Below are 24,067 nucleotides of genomic sequence, written 5' to 3' on the forward strand. Positions count from 1 at the left end.
TAACCCCAACCCTAAACCTCTCAGGAGAATCTAACCCTAACCCCAACCCTAAACCTCTCAGGAGAATCTAACCCCTAACCCCTAACCCCAACCCTAAACCTCTCAGGAGAATCTAACCCCTAACCCCTAACCCCAACCCTAAACCTCTCAGGAGAATCTAACCCTAACCCCAACCCTAAACCTCTCAGGAGAATCTAACCCTAACCCCTAACCCCAACCCTAAACCTCTCAGGAGAATCTAACCCTAACCCCTAACCCCAACCCTAAACCTCTCAGGAGAATCTAACCTTAACCCCTAACCCCTAACTCTAAGCCCCTAACCCTAACCCTCTCAGGAGAATCTAACCCTAACCCCCTAACCCTAACCCCAACCCTCTCAGGAGAATCTAACCCTAACCCCTAATCCCTAACTCTAACCCCCTAACCCTAACTCTCTCAGGAGAATCTAACCCTAACCCCCCTAACCCTACAGTCAGGCCCTAAAAGTTTTTTTTTTTAGCATAAAATGATAAATTGCTGAGTTATGGCTTTCACCTTTCAAAAAATCAAATTCTTATAAATATGATGCACCATTTTGCCATCTATAATCCAAGATGCTTCCACCCTTTGCTTCTCAGATGGGTTGGTGGTCAACATGTTATTTTCTTCCATCCTGCATTAATGAATAACCCCGTCTTCTAACAGGGAAATAGGGCCTGATGTAGGTTAGAGTGACATTTTATGAGTGCCTGATGCACTTGTACGCTGTGAATTATGCCCATTGCAGAACCAATAAGTAACTTTTCCTCACCCTCAAAAGATTGTTTAAAAGTGACGTAAGACATGACTAGTTTTTCAGTTTTTTTATGCTTAAGTGTGTAACTGCATTGAAAAAGTTATCAAATATTGCAAGCTTGAAACTGGAAGGTCATTGGTTTAATCCCTGGACTTGGAGGATAAATTTAAAAAAAGAGAAACTTCAGTGAAACGTTCCTGAATAAATGAAGTTCAAAAGTTTTCTTTGCTTTACTGACACTCTCTTGTTTGCCCAATCTCTATCTTGCTTTTTTAAAATACTAGTTTTACACTAGTTTTCATGCTGAAGTTCCCAAGTTCCTATAAAGGTTCCTGGGTTCTTGAAAAAGTTCCTACAGTGGAAAAAATGCCATATTTATCTCGTTTGCTAACTCCCTCATCCTCTCTTCTAGCTGGCCATGACACACCCCAGTCACCACCTCAACTTTGGGATGAATCCCGATCATGCCCGCAACTCCCTTTCCAACTGTGGCATCCGTCAGCCCAAGTACGGAGACAGGAAGGTCCACCACATGTACATGAGGAAGAAGGGTGTGTGTGTAACCCCAGTCTCTCCTTTTTCTTCTTCTATCCTTCCTCTCTGTCAGATGACCACTCTGTCTACTATGGTCTCTAACCCCTCCACCCTTGGGATTTTTCTTTTTTTTTTTTCTTCCAGGAATCAACACATTGATTAACATCATGTCTCGTCTGGGCCAGGATGACCCCTCCCCTTCCAGGTAGGCTGCCCGCGGGCACATATCTGTTCATGCTATCACTGACCACAGGAGCAATCAAAGGGACGATTCTGGTGATTAATATACCCAGCAGGCCCGCTGACAAGAAAATTAACTTTAACTGTGAAAGGAAGGGATATCTCAAGGGAAATGAAATGAGCTAATTTTAAGGGCAACGACTACGTATTATTGAATGTGAGCTGCTGTTACTCTCAAAGCGCTGATCAGGTGAGCAGGTATGTGTGTGTGTGTGTGTGTGTGAATGTACGTATGTGTGTATTGCCTGAAGTCTGTTTTTCTCCTCTACTTCTCCCAACTATCCTCATATCTCCACCTCTCTTCCCGTCTCCTCCCCTCATCCCCGTCTCCTCCCTCCCACCACCCCCCAGGATCAATCACAACGAGAGACTGGAGTTCCTGGGTGATGCTGTCGTCGAGTTCCTCACCAGGTGAGAAAGCGCTCGCACATCTTTGATAGACTCAACCGCTAATTGAAGCCGACTACAACACTATCGGCCTTTCTCTCTCCCCCTCCCGCCCCCCCTTTCTCACCCTCTCACTCAATTTTCCTCTCTTTCTCTTTGTCTACATCTGTCCACGTCTGTCACAACCACGCTCTTCCCCATACTTTCGACTCATTCAAGACAGTGATTTACTGGTAATTGGAACTGGGATGTAATCCCCCCCCCCCCACCCCCCCCCCCCCCCCCCACCCCCCCCCCCCCCCCACCCCACCCCTCCACCCCCCTTTTAACGGCCTGAAATTCTCCATGACAACTTGCAATTAGCTGTCTGGAATTGCTGTCTGGAATGCTGACTGTGTTATTGACTCCCAGGTGAGTGCGGACGTTACTGCCCGGCACTTACCTAAGCACTGTGCTAATTATATGTAGCTATTATTAATCTCACACACCCACCTATCTTGGTAGCAACCCACCTACCTTCTGTACTTCTATCTCCTCCTCTGAGTAGATATTACCACAAGAAAATATAAAGAAAAAAAGGGATTTCTGTCTTGCCACAGGGTGTAAGACTCAAAAAGAATAGATTATCTCACTTCCTTTTGCCCGACTGCATAACTTCTACCACCAAAATCTAATTCGTAACCCTCAACACTAACACTTCCACAACAGTGAGCATTCAGGAGCAGGATTAAACCTTAACAGGAACTGACACCGGGGCACACAGGACGCCGCTTCAGCTCCTTATGTAGAGTGCAAGAGTGTTACTAAGAAGGTGGTTAGCCTCTGTTTCTCTAGATATCTCTGGGTATGTTTTGCCACTTTTTTTTTTTGCCTCCTTCCTTCTTCCCTCTTTTCCCTCTGCCTTCCTTCTTTGATTGTTAGCGTCTGACGAGACATGCTTGGCCTACGCTCTGGCCCTCTGAATTATTTATCAGCCTCTTGTCCAGTTAAATGGGTACAGCAGATCCCAGCCAACTGCCTCGTGCACCTCCAGCGCGCCGCTGCCCTTGGAGGCTATCAGTGCCTTCCGCTGTCCAGCCAACAGAATATTTTTGCACATTTGAATTGCCCCAACACGAGGAGTTAGTGCTGAACACAGGGAGGTCACAAGATGATTTAAAAAAAAAAAAAAAAAAAAGGGATCAGCAGCAGATGATGTAAAAGAAACAAGTCCACTTGCAATATTTGTGATCCTTCCTGAGCAAAAAAGTAAATATTTCATAAGAAGTAGTTCGAAAAAGTTAAGGTAAGTTTTTACATTAGTGAAATTGAAGATACAGGGTCTGAAATGGCCAAACTAGGAAGTCATCTTTTGGAATCACATGTTACAACACAGAGCCGCCAGCCTGCATCACATCTGTTCTGGGATTTCTGAGCCATAAAGTTTAAGAACCGACGCCTCGGAGCGTGTAAGGAGAAAGCACGTGAGAAATTGATGAGAGATGAGCTTCAGAATTACTGTCTGGAAAGAGCCACAGTTTTTATATTCACTTAATGACCCTTTGATGTTCTGCACAGTCGGCAAGGTTGATGGTTTACGGCGTTATGAACGTTTGAAGGCCGTTTTTCTTCATGAATGGAATTTATCTAGAGAGGATGTCCCAATCTATATAAGATTTATACTTCTTGACATATTCAAATGTATAGTATACATAGTAATTCAGTATTTCTCCAGTAATCTGCTCAGGTTTTAGCTCCGTTCAGGTACAAACAATCTTTTTTTGGAGCCCAGTGTGACTGACACTTTTGCCAGCAAACTAAGTGTCTCTTGTCTAATTATTTTTCATTACACTAAGTGGTTTTTATTAATTCCAAGTGCTTTGTTTTCACACTAAGATCCCCAAACATCCTGACAAATAGACCTCTCGTGAATTTGGAAAAAAAAAAAAAAGAGAGAACACCACCTGCTTTCCTCTCTTTGTCAGTGATTAGAAATGACTGAATTAAATGGCCTGTTTTTAATTCAAATGAAATCAAATGACACGCCGTGGTTAGGGAGACGCTGGACCGTAATGAAAATGGAACCTGCTCGCCCAGAACCCAGCTGTGGAACCACTGAAGCGCATGCGGGCCGTTTCTGGGCTTCCGACACAGACCCTGGAAAGGCTGGAAATCTCTGGAAAATGAATTGGCGGTCTTGAAAAGTTTGGAATTATGAAGGACCATAAAAATAACACAATTTTCAGCTGGTTTTTTAGATTTAAATAGTTGTAAATCCACTTATTCTTACTTTTGTTGGTCTGAAGAGAAACTTTCTGTAGGTGTCAAGATGGTGATGTGTGGCTGCGACTTTATCTGTTGCCTTTTTTTTTTTTTTTTTTTTTTTTTGAACATTTATGGAATATTTCCAAAAATAAAATGTCTACAAACCATGAAATCTGTGATCTAGTGACTTGTTCTTCATTGTTTAATCTACATTTCGTTCCTCTGTCCACAGCGTCCACTTGTACTACCTTTTTCCCAGTTTAGAGGAGGGCGGCCTGGCCACCTACAGAACAGCCATCGTACAGAACCAGCACTTAGCCATGCTAGCCAAGGTAAACTCATAACAAGTCGCTCCCTCCATACAGGTCAAAACAGTGAAAGGTCTGCGAACTGACAGGAGAACACGTCGGAGCCGGTGTTATTGTTTTCTGTCTTGCCGTTATGACTTTGCTTCTTTCTAAGGGGGCACTGGGGAAAAGACTAATTTTGTCTTACTGCCATTCCTACCCTTATTTTTTTTTTTTTTGCCCTCTCAGGTTTGTAATTGGAGTTAAAAGGTTGTTGTTTTGGAGGACTAGACTAGTACGGCTGGGGTCCCTCCGGGCCCCTAGAGGTCTTCCTGAAACACTCTCCAGTTCCTGTTATTGTTAAGGCCCCCCCCAACCCCCCCTTGCTTCCCTCCTTCTCTCTCTCTCTCTCTCTCTCTCTCGCTGGCAGCGTTATAGAGCCGAGCAGCACTCACTGGCACGTTTGTAAAGAACACAACAATAATCGTCCCGTGATGTGGAGAAAGCAATTAAAAACTTCAATCTTTCATGTCGCTCCCCGCTGAATACAAAGATGCAGCCGCCCGAATCTGCATTAGTGCTGTGTAGCAGTTTGGCTTGTTTCAATTTGCCGCTCGCGGTAAAGTGAGTGTGATACAGTGTTCGACGTTGCCAAGTTGTTTACCAGGCTCCTCTAAAGCCGTCTGCTCAAGAACACTCGCAATTATCTTTCAAAAAATATCTTCAGCGAGCGACGGCGCAATCCGCCACTTCACTTGGAAGGCTTAAAAGTCAGAACGGGTTCCCTCTGAGTTGGAGTATTTATGAATTGTGATTTAATTTTGTGTGTGTGCGCAATCACGGGGGGTGGGATACCACCAACGGTTATCAGCCATAATTAAATAGCACCCTGACTGTTTTTTTTTTGCCGGGGACTCGTCTGTGGTGCGCTGCCAGTAAAGTCAAGTTGGGCTACTTTTGACTTGGCTCAGAGAAACAGTTGCAGAAAGTTTCACTGACCGAACAGTCCCACACGCCAGACACACATTTACATTAAATGCAAACATTATTATTGAATATTGAATAACTTTACCATATAGGCTTGTTTAGTCTTAGCATTGATACTGGTTTATTTGTGCAACCTAGTGATGACATACATCATCTCACTTGGCTTTACACACATCAACAACAGCTCCAAACACAGCTGAAGCTCCATCACAAAGAAAAAATTACCTAAAAGGCTTTACATGTTTATAAAAAAACATGGAAGAGTCCATTCAAAGAATATACATCTTTCATTCAAGGACAACAGTGAGGTCAATAAAAATGTCAAAAATTAAATAGTTGTAAACAAGATATAAAGTATTTTATTAATACCAATGAAAAATGATGGTGTTGCAGAAGCAGAGTCACATAAAAAACCATGAAACAGGACACACAAGAAGGTGCTGTAGCTAAGAAACGCAACACTGTACAGATAATAAATAATGTTTGTACAATACAATATATGCACAATATTGCATTCTGCGCAGATTGACCTTTCATAGATTACAATACAATTAACTTTACACTGAATATATGAACTTATAATACATGCACACACACATAAGCAGAGGTATTTTTATATACAGGTAAGTAGTAACACAAGGACATGAGGTAACATTATACGACAGCGGTGAATAGCACACTGCAGGTTGTTATTATAATAATAATAATAATATACAGTCTAGCGTAGCAAGTTCAATATCAGTTTTTCTTATTTTTTTTTAGCGTTATTGAGGTAGAAGGTCAGCGGATGCTGCAGCTTAAAGCCCACGTCTCTTTTCTGAGTATTTGTAATACTAATGTTCTGTATGTTGTAGAAAGTAGTGAAAGAACGCACTTCTTTTCAGAGAGAATGAAGGTCACCGCTGTACTATTTCACAATTTATCTTGGGATTATCTATCGTGTCCGTGTGTGCGTGTGCCAGTGTAATTTGTTCACGTGCGTACACACGTGTGTGCGTGTGTGTGCGTGTGCGAACAACTCTCCTCCTGTGTCGGCTTAGTGCATCATGCCACAGCTGGACAACACATGGACACATCTGTCAGTGCCATGAAGTAGAACCTTTTCCAGCAAGGGCAGGCAATCTTTTTCATTTCCCTCGAGTTTCTTGCACCCCTTCCCAGCCCCCCCCCCGCCCCCCCTCCCTTTTCTTTTTTCCCCCTTGTTTTCCATGGAGAGCCTATGAAAATGTGCAATACCCCAAAAAAAAAAAAAAAAAATGCTATTACTTTTTGAAGAGGCTATTACCGGGGGTGTCGGCGGTGGCACGCTGATATGAATATGTTTGTCTTTTTTTTTTTTTTTTTTTTTTTTGTTACAGAAACTGGAGTTAGATCGCTTCATGCTCTACGCACACGGACCGGATCTGTGCCGGGAGTCTGACCTGCGACACGCCATGGCCAACTGCTTCGAGGCTCTCATCGGTGAGATTCCCACAAGACATAGAGATAGGAGGAGGAGGAGGAGCGAGGGCGTTGGTGTGCAGGAGAACAAAAAAAAAAGAGAGGGAGTGAACTGAATATGTTAATGTATTCCTAATAGGGTAGATATACTGTACATACCATGAAAACAAATACTGTCTCTTTGCTCTTATAAGCACAGCAGTAGGGGGTTTAATACTCTAGTGTTAGTGGAGGTATCGGTAATGCCTCTTCGCATTTATGTGTTTAATTCACCTGCTCAAGTTCATTTGCTTTGAATAAAATTGAATCTTTTAATAGTCTAATTCAGGTTTGTGTGTGTGTGTTAAGCTGTGTAAATAGCTGCAGTGGATCTCCCATTAGATCCCGGACACATTACCCAGCTTTTATTGATCTCAGGAGATGCGGTTTGACCTCTCTGGCTGGACAGGCAATCCCCAGAGCACATCTCTCTCCTTTTACCCACACCAAACACATACACAAGCTGGCTATTCATCCCCCCCGCTAGCAGTTCAGCGGTAGAGTTTGTGAAGTGATTAGGACCCCTCGCTGGAAAAAAAACACACACACAAAACACACACAAACAAAAATCTTGTTGTGTTGGGGGGGGGAACGGTCTCCTTCTCTCTCTCTCCATCCGACCCCATGGGCGCAGCGCTAAGCTAAGCTTCACTCCTGGAGAGCTGCGGAGTCGGCAGCTTTTCCTCATCTTATCACCATCTTGATTGAACCAGTTCAGCCATCTCTGCTCCCCCCCACCCCCCCACCCCCCCCTCTTCTCCCACCATGATGATAGATACAGAAAGTGGGTGGCTTTAAAAAAAGAGAGATCCTCGTCTCCCTCTTTCCACCCCCTTGCACCAAAAAAAAAAAAAAAAACACAGCATGTGTGTGTGTGTGTGTGTGTGAAGAGTGGCGGGAAAGTGCTGACTGGCACCATGGCCCCCCTGTCGGCCCCGGGGCCCTGTACTTGTTACGGGTTCATTATCGGCAGAGATGAAGTCATAATCTATTCTGTCCCGTGGCTGTCGCAGCCTCGTCGCAGGCACACATCCGAGCAAGGCAGCGGGGGCCTCGACCGTCTTCCTCTCCTCTCTCTCTCTCTCTCTCTCTCTCTCTCTCCTCTTCTATCTAAAAAAAAAAAAAAAATTTCAACTTAATAAAAGTGATGAATAAACAGGGATGTTGTTATAAAGGAACCTGTGAGGGGGAAAAAAACTGCTGTCAGAGGAGAGCACCCTGTTGTCGGTGATGGATTACTAACTCGAAAATATATCAAGACGCACATGCGAAACACACACGCGCGCGTACGCACAGATTTGAGACATTCAAAGCCACTCGCGTCGAGAACGGCGTCTGATGTTGCCACTCTTCTTTCACTGCGACTTTTGTCATCTTTTTTTTAAGCTCAAACACCTCCTTTAAGACCTTGTTTTCAAGCAGTCTATCCGTCTCCACCCCCCCCCCCCGTCTCTGACTTATTCTTTGTCTCTTTGCGTTCCTCCATCTCTCTCTCTCTCTCTTTTTTTTTTTTTTTTCTTCTTACCCCCCCTGTGATCTAGAGTTTGGGTGTTATTAGGTGAAAGATGTGCCACAGAGATGATGAGTCATCCTGTCACTGTCATTTCCTCCCTCCTCTCCTCTCCTCTCCTCTCCTCTCCCTCCTCACCCTCCAGCCTTCCAACTCTCCCACTGAACATTTTTTTTTTTTTCCCTCCTTACAAGACAAACTCAGATCGCTCTCACGTGTGCCGTACGATGCTTACGAGGGGGCACGGCAGACGCTGTCGTTTCATGCTCTCTCTCTCTCTCGCGCGCGCGCACGCTCGTGCTTTTCAACCTGACAGACGTCAAAAAACCACCACTTTCCCCAAAAAGCAGCAGGCACCGCATCAGCAGACGTATCGTCGCCTTGTTGTCCAAAGGTACCATCAGTTTTTTTTTTTTTTTTTCTTTTTAACACCTTTTTTTCCCTCCTAGCGCGCACATGCATAGAATTCAAATGCGCCCCTTCTTTCCATACGCTCGTGATGGAATATGAAAATGCTCATAATATTTTCCGAGGCCCCGGCAGATAGCTTCGCCGGCTTACTATGCATGTTTTTTGACCTTTGTTTTATTTGTTTCTCTGCCACAGTGACCGTTGAACCTGGTCTGTGTTGGAAATGGCAGATAATCTCCTGCTTTGCATGGGCTGAAGCTTTCCCTCCACGGGAAGCCCGAGAATGTGTCTATCTCCCTAACCCTAAGGCAGGGCCGTTCTCTTGTTTGAGACAGACAGACAGAGAGAGAGAGAGAGAGAAAGAAAAGGGGGAGAGAGAGAGAGAATGGAGAGAGAGGGAGAGAGCAGTAGAGGAATGGAAAGCAAAGGCATCTGCAATGCAAATGGGTGCCCTGCAACCCTGAATAATTCAAAGTGTTGAATGGAAATCTTGCTTTTCTGATCCCCTGTCATTAACTTCTGCCGGAGTGGGCCATTCTCATTTGGGCTCTTTTGGCCTGCGCACCTCCCATCCTGTACCACCCCCCCCCCCTCCCCCCCTCCCTCCACCTCCACCTCCTCCCTCCCCTCCCTCCCTCTATACTTTTGCTCTTGCCCACTTTACCTCTCCGTCTTTTAGAAAGCACTTTCTCTCTCTCTCTCTCTCCGCTTATTCATAGAAACTCCTGCACGCCTGTTGCCCTCCCCGTTTTCCCCTCTCAGGTCCTCTTCACTGATAAGCCACGTCGCTTCCTTCCTACCGAACACTTTTGTAAAAAAAGAATTGAGAAGAAGAAGAAGAAGAAGAAGAAGAAAAGAGGCCCCCACTCTGTTTTTATGGCCCTAATTTCCTTGTACAGTTGATCTGTGGATTATACGCTGCCAGCAGCCATGGGGGATACAGATGGTGAACCTTTGTGAGGGCCCTCTCTAAGCTCTTCCTATTAAAAGAATGGAGAGAAAGGATTATCTCTCACTTGCTGAATATCAGATTCATACACAATGCAGCCGGTGTATTCATTGAGCGAGTACTGCTTCCTTTGTTAATTGCTGCGGTGGTAGCTGTGGTGGAGTTCTTGTGCGCCCTCGTTTTTTTATTTATTTTTTTTTTGTTTCTATGTCTTACCCCCCCCCCCACCTTCTCCCCTGCTCCAAGCCACATTTTTTGAAAAGTAAGATGTTTGATGTCACAATGCACTCAGCCTGCCTTTTGTTTGCCGCTGTGGTGTAAAAAATTCTATTTTCATGTTTTCGTTTCGTTTATTTTTATTTATTTATTTATTTTTCCTACCTTTTTTAATTTGTTGCTTTCTGTGTCCGTCCGCCGCTTCAGCCCCCATTGAGCTGAGAGGGAGCGGCTTAATATATTATTTGATGGATTAGAGCCTGAGCGTTTTTGAATAATTCATTCTAGGTTATTAATGTGACTGTCAGCGGCTGGTGTTTCATATGCCCCTGACTCTGGGTTTTTATTGGTCACTGAAAGCCCACAGACATTGGAATTCTATTCCTAAACATAACACTGTACAGTCGACATGGCTGTCTGAATTAGACTTATGACAGATGTGGAGATTCATTAATGGCCTTCACTGGCCATGACTGATATTCTCTACACACAGTACTGGATAAAAACTTTGTTAGAGTTTGCACACTGTGTTCTCTCTCTGACCTGTATCAAATTTGCACTTTTTAAAGTTTGGGCTCCAGTAGGCTTTGGTTCCATTTTTGGGTCCAAAAGTTGATTAAACACCCAGATTTGTTAAGCTAAGTGTCTAACAGATTGCAAAGACCAACGTATAAAACATTAAAGTGATAATTTACTGAAATATCAAGCAGGTAAATGAGTTAAAATGCAAGAGATTTGACTTAGGAGCAAGTGGATCAATCACATTGTCCTATAAATGTCAAAAGGGCATCCACTGCACACTCAGATGCAGTGTCAGTGATTCTCTATGTGCATATTCAAAGAAGGTTTATCTCTGTTGTTAGGCCCTCCTGCATTTTGCCTCCCTGGCAGAGTCGACAACTCAGCGGGTCGAACGCTCTGAAACTCTGAGACTGCAGAGATATTTGGCCGGAGCATGATGTTACTGCAGGATGAGCTGCGGAGAGAGAGAGAGAGATGCTAGCATATAATTGCCAGTTGAGTTGGCTGGGCGTTCAGGGCGTCAGCTGCAACTTTGCAAGCGCTGGTGAGGCGGACTGTGAAGCACAGATCTCCCATTTAATGATTGCGGCAAGTTGTACGACTGATTGGATGGCTTTGGGGCACACTTTTTGCATGGACAGCCCTACTTGTCAAGAGCGTTCATGTTAGAATTAACTGCATATCTTGGTTTTCTTCATCCACAGGCTCTTTGATTGACACCAAAGGTGTTGCTTTGAGATTTGTAATACCTTTTTTTTTTTTTTTAAATCCCTTGAGGCTCTCCTGGCTTCTTCCTCCTCTTTCCCTGCTTACCTCACACACCTTCTCCTTCCTCTTGGAAAAAGTTTGAAAAATCTAATCAGAAGCAAAAACTTTTAGTTTCAATGACTTTGAGGCCTCCATTTTGGGGGAACTTTGCAAATCTGCTGTGTCATCAAAACATGAAGAAAATTGCCTTCCGGCCCCACCCACACCCCCCCCCTAGCTTCAGCAGATGAATGCATTATGAGTGATAGTTGAAAGACATTCAAAAACTTGGTCTTAGGAGGGAGCTCTTATACTCCCACAGCTGGTCTCCAGAGGAAACATCTGCTGTGTAGCAGCGTTTAGAACCGAGGTCCACATTACGGTAAAACCACAAATCCTCAGTGCTGATGCATAGTGGAAAACATCCTACGAAGAGCTGCTCCCCTCTCTAGAGCCTCCTGTGGTCAACCTCAGCGAGACGCTCTCCCCCCGTCATGCCAAGATTACAGAGGCCTCGCTCACTGGTGCACATCTGCAAGGGGTTTAATGGCGTGATGCGTTCGCTGACTTTGACAAGAGTTTAGATTTAAAGATACTGATTTATAGGCCTTTTTGTGTTCAAGTTGCAAGCGTTTTTTTTTTTTCTCTAAAAACCAAAGTGGCTGGTGCCTTCCAAAATTCACAAGCTACTTTCATTATTTCACCACTCAACTAGGTTTTTATATTAGTAAAAGGCCTCTGAACGAATGCGAGTCTGTTACTTGCCAACAGAGGCTGCCGGGTGAGACAAAGTTGTCAGGCTTAATCAAATTTTACGAACATTTGGGCAATGGCTGGTAGTAATTTCCCACTCTGTTTAGAAGTAAAGGGCATGGGAGGCAGATAGAGCGGGTTGAGCGTTTGTGTGTTTGTCTTTTGTTCTAGGTGGTTTGTTTGTATTTCTTTATGGTTTCGGTTATGTAGGCTGCATCTCGACTGTTTGTGTGTGTGTGTGTGTGTGTGTGCGTGTGTGTAAATGGTCTGTTAGCCATCTGAAAGCAGTTTCCCTCCCCCAGATGATGAATCCCTCATATGTTTTTGATGTAGTCCGTGAAAGCAGTTTTTGCGCATTTAGACCGGCGACCGCACCGCGCCCCATTTCCACTGGCTCATTTATGCACATAATAAAAACCGCTGCACGATTGTATACCCAATTTGCCAGGTGGTTATTGCTTTCTAAATTGAATGAGCTACCCTAAGTGTGATGGTTCCAAGTTGTATGCAGCTTAAAGGCACCGTGATAGTTCCACTGATTTTTTTTTTTTTTTTTTTTCTGTTAGGAGAAACAGTAGAGGAGCAAAACAACAAAACACACAAAGGAGAGCTGACTCGTGTAAAGGAGCTGACTATTGCAGCGGAATGAGCTAAAGATGCTGCATATCATTCCCATAGAGAGACAAATTTGGCCTACTTGTCTTGATCGTTGCTTGCTGTGACAGCATCTCTCCGCAATTTAGGTCCAATCCTCTATCGAATTTCTTTCTTTGTCCCTTGTCTTTTGTGTGTGTGTGTGTGTTGGTGTGTGTGTGTGTGTTGGTGTATGCACTCCTTGTATAAAAAAAAAAAGTTGTTTTTGTTCTTCTCAATTCAACTTTTTTTTTTTTAGTGCATTCTGTGTGTCGGTGTGGACATCTGCACAGATAAACTAACGGCTGAGCGCGTAGGCGAGCGACAAAGAGGACAGTATACTTTTTGTCCGTTCTGACCATGACTGCGTTACAGCATAAGTACATAAGTGTTACGTGGGCTTCTATTTGTTTGTCAGGCCTCTTCTCATATCTAAGCATCTGACACAAGCTCAGCCTTGCCGCTCTGAATTCAAGTCGTTGATGTTTACATGACCTTGGCCGGTGATGCAACTATCCCTTCCTCTCCTCCTCCTCCTCCTCCTCCTCCTCCTCCTCCTCCTAATACTGCGCTCTGACAAGAGGGAGGTGGATCTGCGCAGGAACCCTGAGGTCATTTCACCGTCAAAAAAGCAATAAAAATGCACTCCTACTTTTAATAAAGCAATTATAACTCATTGCCGAGTTCAATTAATTTTAAGTTTTCCATTAGGAGAGAAGTCTGAAATTGCCTGAGAATTGCAGGAATTTTTTTTTTTTTTTTTTTTTTTAAACACAAGCAATGCACTGGTGGAACGTCATGCTTTTCATAGATATTTTAAATTTGTGTTGATGGTGGGGGGGGGGTTGGGTAATGGTTTATCCTGCATAATTTCCAGCAACACACTTCCTCATTGAACTTTGTTGTTTTCATTTTGTCCTCATTCATCCTTCTTCTTATTTCTATTTCTCCTCAGGTGCTGTGTATTTGGAGGGAGGCCTGGAGGAGGCCCGCCAGCTCTTCGGTCGACTGCTTTTCAACGGCGAGGTAACTCACGACATGTATAATTCAGCTCTAATTCGGTGTCTGCCACATGCCTCTGTAGTTTTTTTTTAAAAATGTCTTTACATGAGTGTGTGTCGCTGTCTGTCTTGTCATATGCGTGTACAGATCAGTCAGAGAACGGGAGCCGCGGACACACTAGATGAGATTTTCTTCCATTTTAAACTGTGGAAGACATAACTGTAATGCTTTCACCAATCTGGTCTCTTTTATTTGTTGAAACCCACACGCTGCATGTTTTAGCAAAATACCACACATTGCGCAACACCCGACGCTATGCAAGCTTCAGAACCTGAGATCTCACATAATCTCGCTTTATCCTCCAATACTTTTTGACTATCTGCTTACACTGATCGTGCGAAAAGATAGAACGATACGACGGGAGGAAAAAAAAGGGAAGATGAGGATGAAGCCGTAAGCTGAACATGGCTTGTATATTTTTTGCAGAATGAACTGGAGGTGTGGAACATTGCAGTTTGGCAGTCTTTAGCAGGACACCTGCTATTGTTTGAGAGTGTGTGTGTGTGTGTGTGTGTGTGATCAGCAGGCATGAATAATTGATGAATGAATCAGTATTTGCATTTATCTTGGCGAGGAATGTTATGAATCAATTAAATGACTTGCAGCAGGTCTAGTGTGTAGCAGCAGGCTCGGCTCTAATTGGCTATTGAGGGTGTTTGTCTGAGATTCAGTCGGCGACTCCCACACACTACAGGACACGGGACACGCGGCGATCTATCGAACATGTTTGATCCAAACCGGTGGGTCTTTGAGAGAGCGAATCAGAAGCTTCAGGACTGAATCTTTGAAGACCTCACACCACAAAACAACTGAGGAAGATTATCATTAATTAGGGATCACTTCTCCCCAAAACCTCAGAGTGGCTGAAATTTGCTTGAAGGATAAAAAAAAAAATAAACATTATTATTATTATTATCTTCAGGACTAAATAATTCAATGTGCAATTATACATTTTAGCTTTTTCATTTGCATGTTTTTCACTCGGCCAAATTGATTGAGTCTCTTTTACTGTGTGGTCTGCCATTGTGTTCGAGTGCTGAGTACTTGCTTCTATGTGGAAAGCTGAAATGTCCTTGGTTCTGTTTTTACTGTCATCCTTTGGCAATGAAAGAAGACAGCAGTAATCGAGTTACTGGGTTTTCAGTGTGTGGAGGTCTTTATTTGTTAGGACAGATTTTTTTTTTTTTGGAGCTGCTGAACAGAAAAGAAACGCAATAAATTTCAAACATTATATCATTTTATTATGAGGAGTAGTACAGAATCTATTGGAGCAGGCCAGAGGATAGGGTACGCCAAAATCAAGATTGTGATTTCAAATCTACATTGATAATTAGCATATAGACAAAGAGAAACACAAATACGTCCGCTCATGCAAAAGAAATCTTCAGCATTGAGCACATCAGTATCCCATGGCTACAAAAGATACCTGCTGTTGCATGTTTCCTTGATAGTCCTGCTGATAAGATGTGGACTGCGGGTGTTCACTCGGGGAGACAACAGAGGAGAGGAAAAATAGGTGTGTTTATGATGGTATTTTAAGACGTGGTATCCATGTTCAGTGAGTAAAGAAGAGGCAAAAACAGGGTGTAGTGTTTGCATGCTGCATGGAAAAAAAGGAACCTCAGTAGACATATAGACTTATCAGATGCAGAACTGTATAAACTATGGTTAATTTTAGATGAAGTCAGTCTGTAGTTATTATTCCTGATGATGATGATAATAATAACTGCTACACTATATTACAAGATCTAAGATTAATGGTGAATAAGGACGTTAGAACTCAGAGATACAAGCAGGACAAGACAGGAACTCTAAATCATTCAGCACTTAAGTAACTAGCAAGATCTTAAAATCATTTCTAAAATCTAATGGGGGGCTAGTAAAAGGATTGCCAAATGGGAGATATGTGATCTATATTCTATGTTCTTCTTTAGAGTGTCAGCATTAGCATCAGCATTTTGAAGCCGCTGGAGATGAGTGTGGGCTTTGCAGCTTAGGTAAGAAAACAAGGATTTTAATGGGTCGATACAATAGAAATTCAGAGAGTAAAAAACTCAATCTGAAAAGGATAAAGAACATATTTTATATATATAGCCTATATATCAGTTGAAAAATGGGATTGAAAGATGCTTTGCACATAACCTTCAAAACTTAAATTAGGGTAAAGCCATTTGTTGTTTTTTCAGAAAGTTTAAACGGAGCAACTTTGCAGAGAAAAACAAGATTATTTGATTCTGATGGGATAAAATGGTACGTACAATTGGTATTATCTGCATAAAAATAAAAGGAGAGATCATGACTATGAGTAATATTAGCACAGTGGAGCATGTAAATAAAAAAGAATTGGGAACCCAAAATGGAACCTTGAGGGACTCCGCCTTTGATGTTAAAGGGAGGAAGTGGAATTACTTAGAAAAGAAGAGAAGAAGAGTTAATCATTCAAATAGATAATAAACAAGTTTCCTCAATTCCAACAAAGGAATAAAAGTTTTATGATATCTAGGGTTCAAATCTGTTCCATATTGGTTATTAAATGACCGACTGAATGTTGCTGCATTATAAAATTAACTAGTACCCCACAAGAAGCCATGATTTACACTCAGAGTTCATCAATACAAAAGGTAATTTCACATTTATATTTGAAGAAATAGTTGCCACAGTCACAGGAGTAACTTTTAGTGCTGCACAAAACATGTCATACTACTTAAGTTAACAAGAATATACATTTACTTATTCATCAAAAGTGACAAATGATGCAGTGATATATTTAGGATGTATAGCAAAGTGAAGGTAACGCAATCATATTGACAGTGTTAAAGCTCAGGATATCTGATGGTCCTTAAATTATACTGATGGCCTTCAATCTCCACTCTGCCATTACAGTTTTACCAGCTGACATGACTTAGTTGCAGCGTAGCCTTGAATACTACTGCTCAAATTACAAAAACACAAAAAGACTTCCCATTGAGCGAAGGTACAAAGAGACAAAGACGTCATATCAGTGTATAAAACACACCAGCTTCACAGTTGCAGACACTTTCTCTTTCTCTTTCAAGAGGGCTTGGTAAAAAAAAAAAATAAAATATTGCCTCTGCTAGTGACATACATCACTCCACTCTATTCCAGTCCATTTTATTATCAAACCAAATAAGGCCCATTCCCATCTAACATGACCGCCAATCATGAAACTTGTGGTACTGTCACAATACTCTGTACAGCCCAGTTTGTCCATTGAAAATATTTACTATGCCATGCAATGAATGATAAAAATCTCACTCATTTAGCTCAACTGCACTGTATAGTAAAACCACACTTAATGCCATACTAATAGATGCTGAGGGAACACATAGGTTGCATGTGATTGAGATTCTCCAGAGAACAAATATAAGTGATTTTCAACAAAGTTTTCAGACTTGCAGATCACGGATTGAAATAATATGGCTTGTCACCCCCCCCCCCCCCCCGCTGAGTCCTCCTGATGACTACTCTCTCATACAAAGCTGAGAGGAGACAGATGGACGCAGACCAGCAAGCCAAACACCAGCCGGGGTGGTATGATGGGTATGGGGGTGGGGGGAGAGAGTTGTGGGGCAGGCTAGAGAGATAGACGGACGGAGGGTGAGATAAATTTCTATGGTCTGCAGGACCACTGGAACCCTTATGTATTTCTAGCTTAACACATCAGAATGGGTCTTCACACAGCACATTACCAAACTAATGAGATGCGGTGCAAAACTGAAGGACTCTAAATTTCTCTCTATTACACCCTGGAAGGCTTTGCCGCTCCTATTTGTCGGTATGGTATTCCGTTCACACACGGGTGATCAGTCCCATACCCTCCTTCGCTCTCTCTCTGTAACAACAGGATGCTGGCTGGTGTCTCCTTTTTTTTTTTTTTTTGCTCCCTCTTGTTCTCTTCCCCTTCCTCTCCATTCTTTCCTCTCAGTAACACTCAAGAAAGTCATTACCCCCACAGATGTTTCACACCAGTCCTCTTAAGACCAGTCAAAACAAAAGCTCCACAACTCCGGAGGTAAAAAAAAATTCAGAATTGACTACCTAAGACAAAGCACGCATGTAATTTCCACCTCACAAACCTATCCATACAAACAGTTTTTTTTTTCCCCTCTTAGTCTCTCTCTGTTATTCCCTAATTGGTATGGCATTCATGGCTGGAGCGCAACAGTTATTTCCGTCCCCTTGTTTTTCTTTTCAACATATCACCTTTGCTGGCACTGGTTCCCAAACAACGGAGCTCTCGCCGAGGATGGAATCTAGCTTCATTGCACACAGAAGCCCGGAGGAAACAATAGATGCTAATTTGCTAATGACATTACTGTGGAGGTTATTAAAGCATCAGCAGAGAAGCAGGAAGCATCTTCTTCAGGGGGAGCTTGCTCAATTGCTCCCAACCTGGACTCAACAGCAGGGCAATATTGCAGGGAAAAGATGTTGATGCCACTTTGCTGTCCTGAGGGAAGTGCCTCTTTTGAAGAGCAATCACCATAATGATGATCTCACTACTTGCCCATGGGCTAATCCTTTTGCCTTTTATTAACACCACCACCACCACCACCACCACCACACAAGCATACACACTCAAACACCAACAAAGGTTGCTGTGACAACCGAGATGGTCACCATGGCGCTGCGATAGTTGCCTTTGGTAGTATGGCATCGCTGCCTTCTTTTCTACCTCCCTCACTTCTGGGTGCAGTGCCAAAAAGGTTTTTAGAGCAGCTTGTCTCTAACTGACTGGAGCAATGATAGCACAAACAGTTTGAGTCTAACAACCTTTTCTCCCCGTTTTAACATTAACTGTCATGTATTTTGCATTGAGGTTTTTTTTTTTTTTTTTGCAACAAGTGCCAGTAAATCAGATTTGTCTTACTGTGATATTATTTTGGTCTCTTGGTATGCCAGTTCAGTGTGTGTGATGTGCTCGTTGGATGGTCAAATGGCTTCATAAACCACCCCCCCCCCCCTACACCTTTGTGATGTCAGAAATTCGGGGACAGGGGCTTTTCTATAACTTTCCAAAATAGACATTCATCCAAACTTCCCACAGTGATTGGTTGCAGAAGTGAGACAGTTGTCAAGGTCTTCTCTAGCTCTCTTTTTTTTTTACATCCCCCACATAACCATTTCAGACACTTTTAATGTGAACAACTGAGTATAACACTATGAACACCCTCCTGGAGAGACAGTTTAAAAGTATTTGCCATTATCCCTGAATTTAAACAATATTATATCTCCCACTCTTCTATAACGGACTGGCTTTTCACTCCGCCTTCCAGCGTAGCCATTTGGAACAACAGTAATCACCTTTGACTCCCAATGCGGTCGGACAACACTTCCTACGAACCAGCTCTCTCATCAACCGTAGGGCCGTCTCGCCGGCTTGCGGCGAGGGTGTGATTCGAACCGTTCCTTTCCGCATACACCTACATTATTCATTTGTATTTCTTTAGAAAAGAACATCCACTGTACACGAGTCATTCTGCGAAAGAGTGAGTTTCTAATTTCTGTTACATGAACCTCAAACATACGCTCCACTTCTCTTTGCACTCAGCCGGTCTTTACCCCTTCAACACCTTTAACGTCCTTCCGCCCCCATTCTCTGTTGACATCTATGCACTTTGTACACTTTGTCCTGTAACTGCGGCTACTATTCCCGATGTTTGAATGAGAAACGTGTATGCCTTCTTCGCCGTGTCCTTTTGTTTGGTAATAGCTGGGAAAACGAATGCATGCGCGCATTCACAGGCCATTTTCCATTCACGCACGCTTTTATTCTGCCCACACTCACAGAAACTGAAAAAAAAGGGTGCACTTTTCACCCCCCCCAACTATAACAGACTTCACCAAAGCGTCGACATTAGCTTTTCCCCCCATATTTGGAAGATCACCTTGATCATTCACTGATAGAAGCCTCCGTTTTGGACTTAGGGCCGCTTTTATGTTGGTATCGATCAGTGACGCTATCTCTTATCGATTTGTCTGCTACACTACTACGTTTGATGGATTGATTGGCAGCCTGTAGCTAGAGACCAATTTGTCAGGGAGCATTGGACCTTGTCAGAGAAGAGCACCATTATGTCCCAATCATGGATGGCCAACTTTCCCCAGGGGTGTGTGGGGGTAGTGAGTTTATGTGTGTGTGTGGGTAGAGGTTATAGTGGCGTTGCCTAGTCACGGTTGGCTTGTGAGCCCTCAGTATATGCAAGACTGAGCCTGGGTCTTGATTCCTCTGTGGGTTAGGGCAGCGCTGACTGAACCCCACCTTTTTTTTTTTAAAGTGGAGATTATAGGAGGTTTCACCAAGTCGCCTCTCATTTCGCTTTTAATTTCAACTCCCATAATGGGTAGCCCGTTGACATTCAAATAAGCATGTTTGCATATGTTTGTTTTTCCCTCCCCCCCCCCTTTTTTTTTTTTTTTTTTTTTTTTTTTCTGTTTGTAGCACAAGAGCTCTATCCTCCAAATGGCTGTGATTCAGCTGCTGCACATGATGATTTGTTCCCCTAGTAATTATACCTTCCTCACGCTGGGAGAGAGAGAGAGAGAGAGAGAGAGAGAGAAGGGTGAAAAAAAAAAAAAAAAAACCTGTTGTTATTCTTAAATCCCCACTCGATGCTGGCTTAATCATTGTCTGCCTTGTCTTTGGAATGGCTGTAATTGAAACATTAGCTGTTCGGGTCTATATACAGCATGTGGGCGGATCGTGTGCGCCTTGTGGACGGATTTTAATCATAAGCCTTGATCACAAGCCCCACGAAACTTGTGTGTACTTCACTTCGTCTCTTTGTTTTTTTTTTTTTTTTTTTTTTTGCTCGTTCGCTCGTCCTTTCTTTCTCATTGTCCGTACGCCTGTGCCCTAAGCTTTAAACGCATCACTCCTTTCATGTGTATCGTGGCAATTTGTGCGGCTGCAAAATCACTACGTCGAAAGCAAAGCGATCCATTAGCCGGCGCTATTGACTTTTCTTTAAGCGATGCCATCCTCGACAGCACAAGGACCCATGCTGTATTCACATGCAGGCTCCCTGTTGTCTCGATACCTGTTATGTACTTAGTGCTTCTCCACTCCGGTTCCAGCCTAAGAGACAAGTAACCAAAAGGAAGCATTTCCTCAAATGTATTGACCTCCTTCATGCATTTTTCATTGGCTGCTCAAGGCGATGGGTCGCCAGCTGGGTGAGTCGAGAAGATGAGGCGCCCATTTGATGCCGTTGACCACACACAACCCCCACGCCGTGGGCTGTTACCACGTTTTAAAGGTTTATATCCCTTGAACCCTTTTAAACACCTGAGCGATACTGTACTTTAGAGACCCCTCAGCACATCTCTATCACAGCTAGACTCACCCAACTTAGACCCCAGGCCCAAAAACTGCCTCTCGCTGGCATTGTTCTTGGCAACAACCTCTCTCTCTCTCTCTCTCTCTGTGTGTCTGTCTCTGTCTCTCTACCGTTCGATCTCGTGCGGTTACCCTCAGTGCAGGATTGAGGAAAACATGTTGATCTTGCACATATTTCTCTCCACAGGCGAAAGTGCAAAAGCAGTCCAGAACTGTCAATATGTGTCTTTAGAGACAACACACCTCTCAAAGCCAAACCGCACCGACCATCCACCTGCAACACCTCACGCTCAAATCCACATCTCCAACACCCCCCCCACCCCCCCCTACCTTACTCCCCAGTGGGTGGTCAATATACAGACCCGTGGGTCTGAAAATGAGACGCTGACTCATTCGCTGTTATTTCACCGCCACCCACTGGGGCTGCTGATGGCACCTGAAAACACTCGGACTAAGGAATTCAGTGCGTCCACGACATTGAGCCAGTTTTTCCACAGTTTTTACGTCCACTGCGGAGTCTTAGTGGAGCATTTAGCAGCTAAAGAGCCGGATATTTCCTGCAGGAGTTGGTGGACAGCAAAACAGAGCTAAAAGTGAATATTAAACATATATTCCACCGGGTGTCCTGAAACAAAGACTCCATATGAATAATGAGCATCTGTTGAAGGTTTAGCAATTATTTCCAATGTATAACATGTCTATAATAATGTTTAGAGCTTATTCTGCTGTCTCCAAGTGGCCCTAACAAAAGCAATTAATGCAAGCTTTCATGAATGCAGTTAATCAGGACAAACATAATTAACAAGAGCCATCACTGTCAACCACGCCGGACAGTATTTTATCCAAACAAATCAGTTCATAATGAAGCCGTTCTTCAGAAAACCTTACCTGTAACACACATCAAAACAGTCCTTTTAAACTCGTGGGCTCCTGCTCTCATAATTAAGCTTTTATTGGTTTTCTTCACATGTACTGGATCCCAGTGAGGCTAGTGTGTCTCCGGAATAGACGAAATGATCAACACCACCGTTGTATCCAACGTATCACTCAGAATTCATGAAATTCAACAACTTCCTCAGCGTGTAAAAGCAGTTTATTTATTATTTTAATGATGTAATTCGTCATTACCATGTTTATTTCGTACAGATGATCCTCACACCTACGGGGGGAATACCGAAATCTCTTTCCTCTGACGGCTCATCTTTCTTCCCTTTCCCTTTTTTATTTTTCTCTCTCTCTCTCTCTCTTTGCAGGACCTACGGGAGGTCTGGCTCAACTACCCATCACACCCCCTGCAGGTTGGTTGAGATATGTTTTTATTATTGATGTTTATTTTGGCTAGATGCCTCTCATTAAAACTCACCTCACCCCCAAGACACAAAAGCGATCTCCCAACTTTGAAGTTTCCAGCCTGAATGTATGTTTTTTTTCTGTGTGTGTGTGTGTGTGTGTGTGTGTGTGTGTGTGTGTTGCTAACAGAGGTGGGCAAGCTGTTACTTATGTTGCCTGAGGGTGACTGAGTCTTTTATAGCTGTCACAAGGCCCCAGTAGCCTTCCACCAGTCTCCATTGTTCTCTTCCTGTGGTTTGCTGCTCTCCATTTTCGGTCGAGACCCTAATCCTCTCTTTCATTTACTCCGTCTCTCTTCCTCTTCGCCATCGCTCCCTTTTTCTCGCGCTCTTTTCCGCCCGCCGCTCCATTCTTCCTCCGCTCTATCATCATGCTCTCTCCGTCTCTTTACAGTCTCTCCCTCTCTCTCTCTCTCTCTCTCTGTGTTCTCTGCCGTTCTTTGCTTTGCATGATCTGCCCAGAAACATTGAACATGTCAACAGTGTTTGTTTGAAATTAGGATATGGAAGAAGAGATCAAAGATGCCATAACAGGATTACAGTCCCGAATCATATGGGGCCTCCAGGGACCGTCAGGCATCCTTCTCTCTGATGTGTTTGTGAGGAGAAAGTGTTTCTTTGTGTGTATGCCGAGACTCGTCTTTAAGCACTTTATTCTCTTCATCTCCCTGCATGTGCACAAGTGTCGCTGCGTTTTTCATATGTACATTTTTGCATATCCATGTTTGGCCCAAAATAACACTGTGTTCTTGTTTATGTACATCTCTGTGTATATATATTTGTTTTTTTTTTCTCCCCTGACTTTGCCCCCTCACTCAGTTTTTTTTTTTTTTTTTCATCCCAAAATGCTGAAGATCTACTGGAGCGGCTGTTTTTGTTGAGCTTGTCAGTGCTCAGAATAAACTCACTGTATCCAGCGGTCTGTTTTTTCCTGGTGAGTTGCACAGCAGAGGCCCCAGCGGTGGGCACCGTGGTCAGGGTGGTGCCCCGGGGTCAGCCCTACAACCGCTCTGTGGTGCGAGGGGAACCTCCACAGTGTGCTGCATGAGTAGTCATTAGCTGCTTCAGAGAAGCGGCCTCATTACCGCACACTGCGCGCGGCTGAGGTTTACTCTGGGTGGTCCCTTGCCGGTGGGGTAACGCCTGTTAAATTGTGCCAACCTCTTGGTTGCTTGATAGCATCCTGACCTTTTGGCTTTTGAGATGATATAATCTAAGCATTTTCACACAAAGAAAAAACACCTTTCCCATCATTATTTATTTAAATAATGATTTATTCTATAATTGATGAAGGCCCCCTTGGAGTTTAGGCTAGAACATTACGCCCCAAATTGTTGCTGAGAGGTAACAAGGTGTCACCCCCCTCCCCTCCGCTCCTCCTCGTGCCCACCAAGACGAGAATGACAAAACGGAGGTGAAAGAGGAGCTGCCTTAATGAGGTTTGAGCGGATGGCAATGGCAGCTCGCCATGGCGTGGGTAATTATGCGTACACCCGTCTTTGGCATACACGCATACATTAGCCTTGCCACCGACGTGCCCCGCAGAGCGCGGTGGAACGCTCCGTGGTTGACAGGCACATCTTTATGTCTTTCGTGTTCGCTCGATCCGCACCAGCGCATCA

General features: G+C 43.6%; 1 protein-coding gene across 1 annotated transcript in view; it reads left to right on the plus strand.

Moving 5' to 3' along the window:
* drosha (drosha ribonuclease III) overlaps positions 1-24,067 on the plus strand; it is a 92,290-nt gene that overhangs the window by 37,218 nt on the left and 31,005 nt on the right. Inside the window, exons 18-24 of the mRNA XM_044339545.1 lie at positions 1,188-1,326; positions 1,454-1,514; positions 1,901-1,960; positions 4,413-4,512; positions 6,813-6,915; positions 13,630-13,700; positions 22,350-22,394. Of these exons, the coding sequence (XP_044195480.1) occupies positions 1,188-1,326; positions 1,454-1,514; positions 1,901-1,960; positions 4,413-4,512; positions 6,813-6,915; positions 13,630-13,700; positions 22,350-22,394 (579 nt within the window). The remainder of the gene's footprint in view (positions 1-1,187; positions 1,327-1,453; positions 1,515-1,900; positions 1,961-4,412; positions 4,513-6,812; positions 6,916-13,629; positions 13,701-22,349; positions 22,395-24,067) is intronic.

Source organism: Thunnus albacares, chromosome 21 (genome assembly GCF_914725855.1).
Source record: "Thunnus albacares chromosome 21, fThuAlb1.1, whole genome shotgun sequence".
Taxonomy (NCBI): domain Eukaryota; kingdom Metazoa; phylum Chordata; class Actinopteri; order Scombriformes; family Scombridae; genus Thunnus; species Thunnus albacares.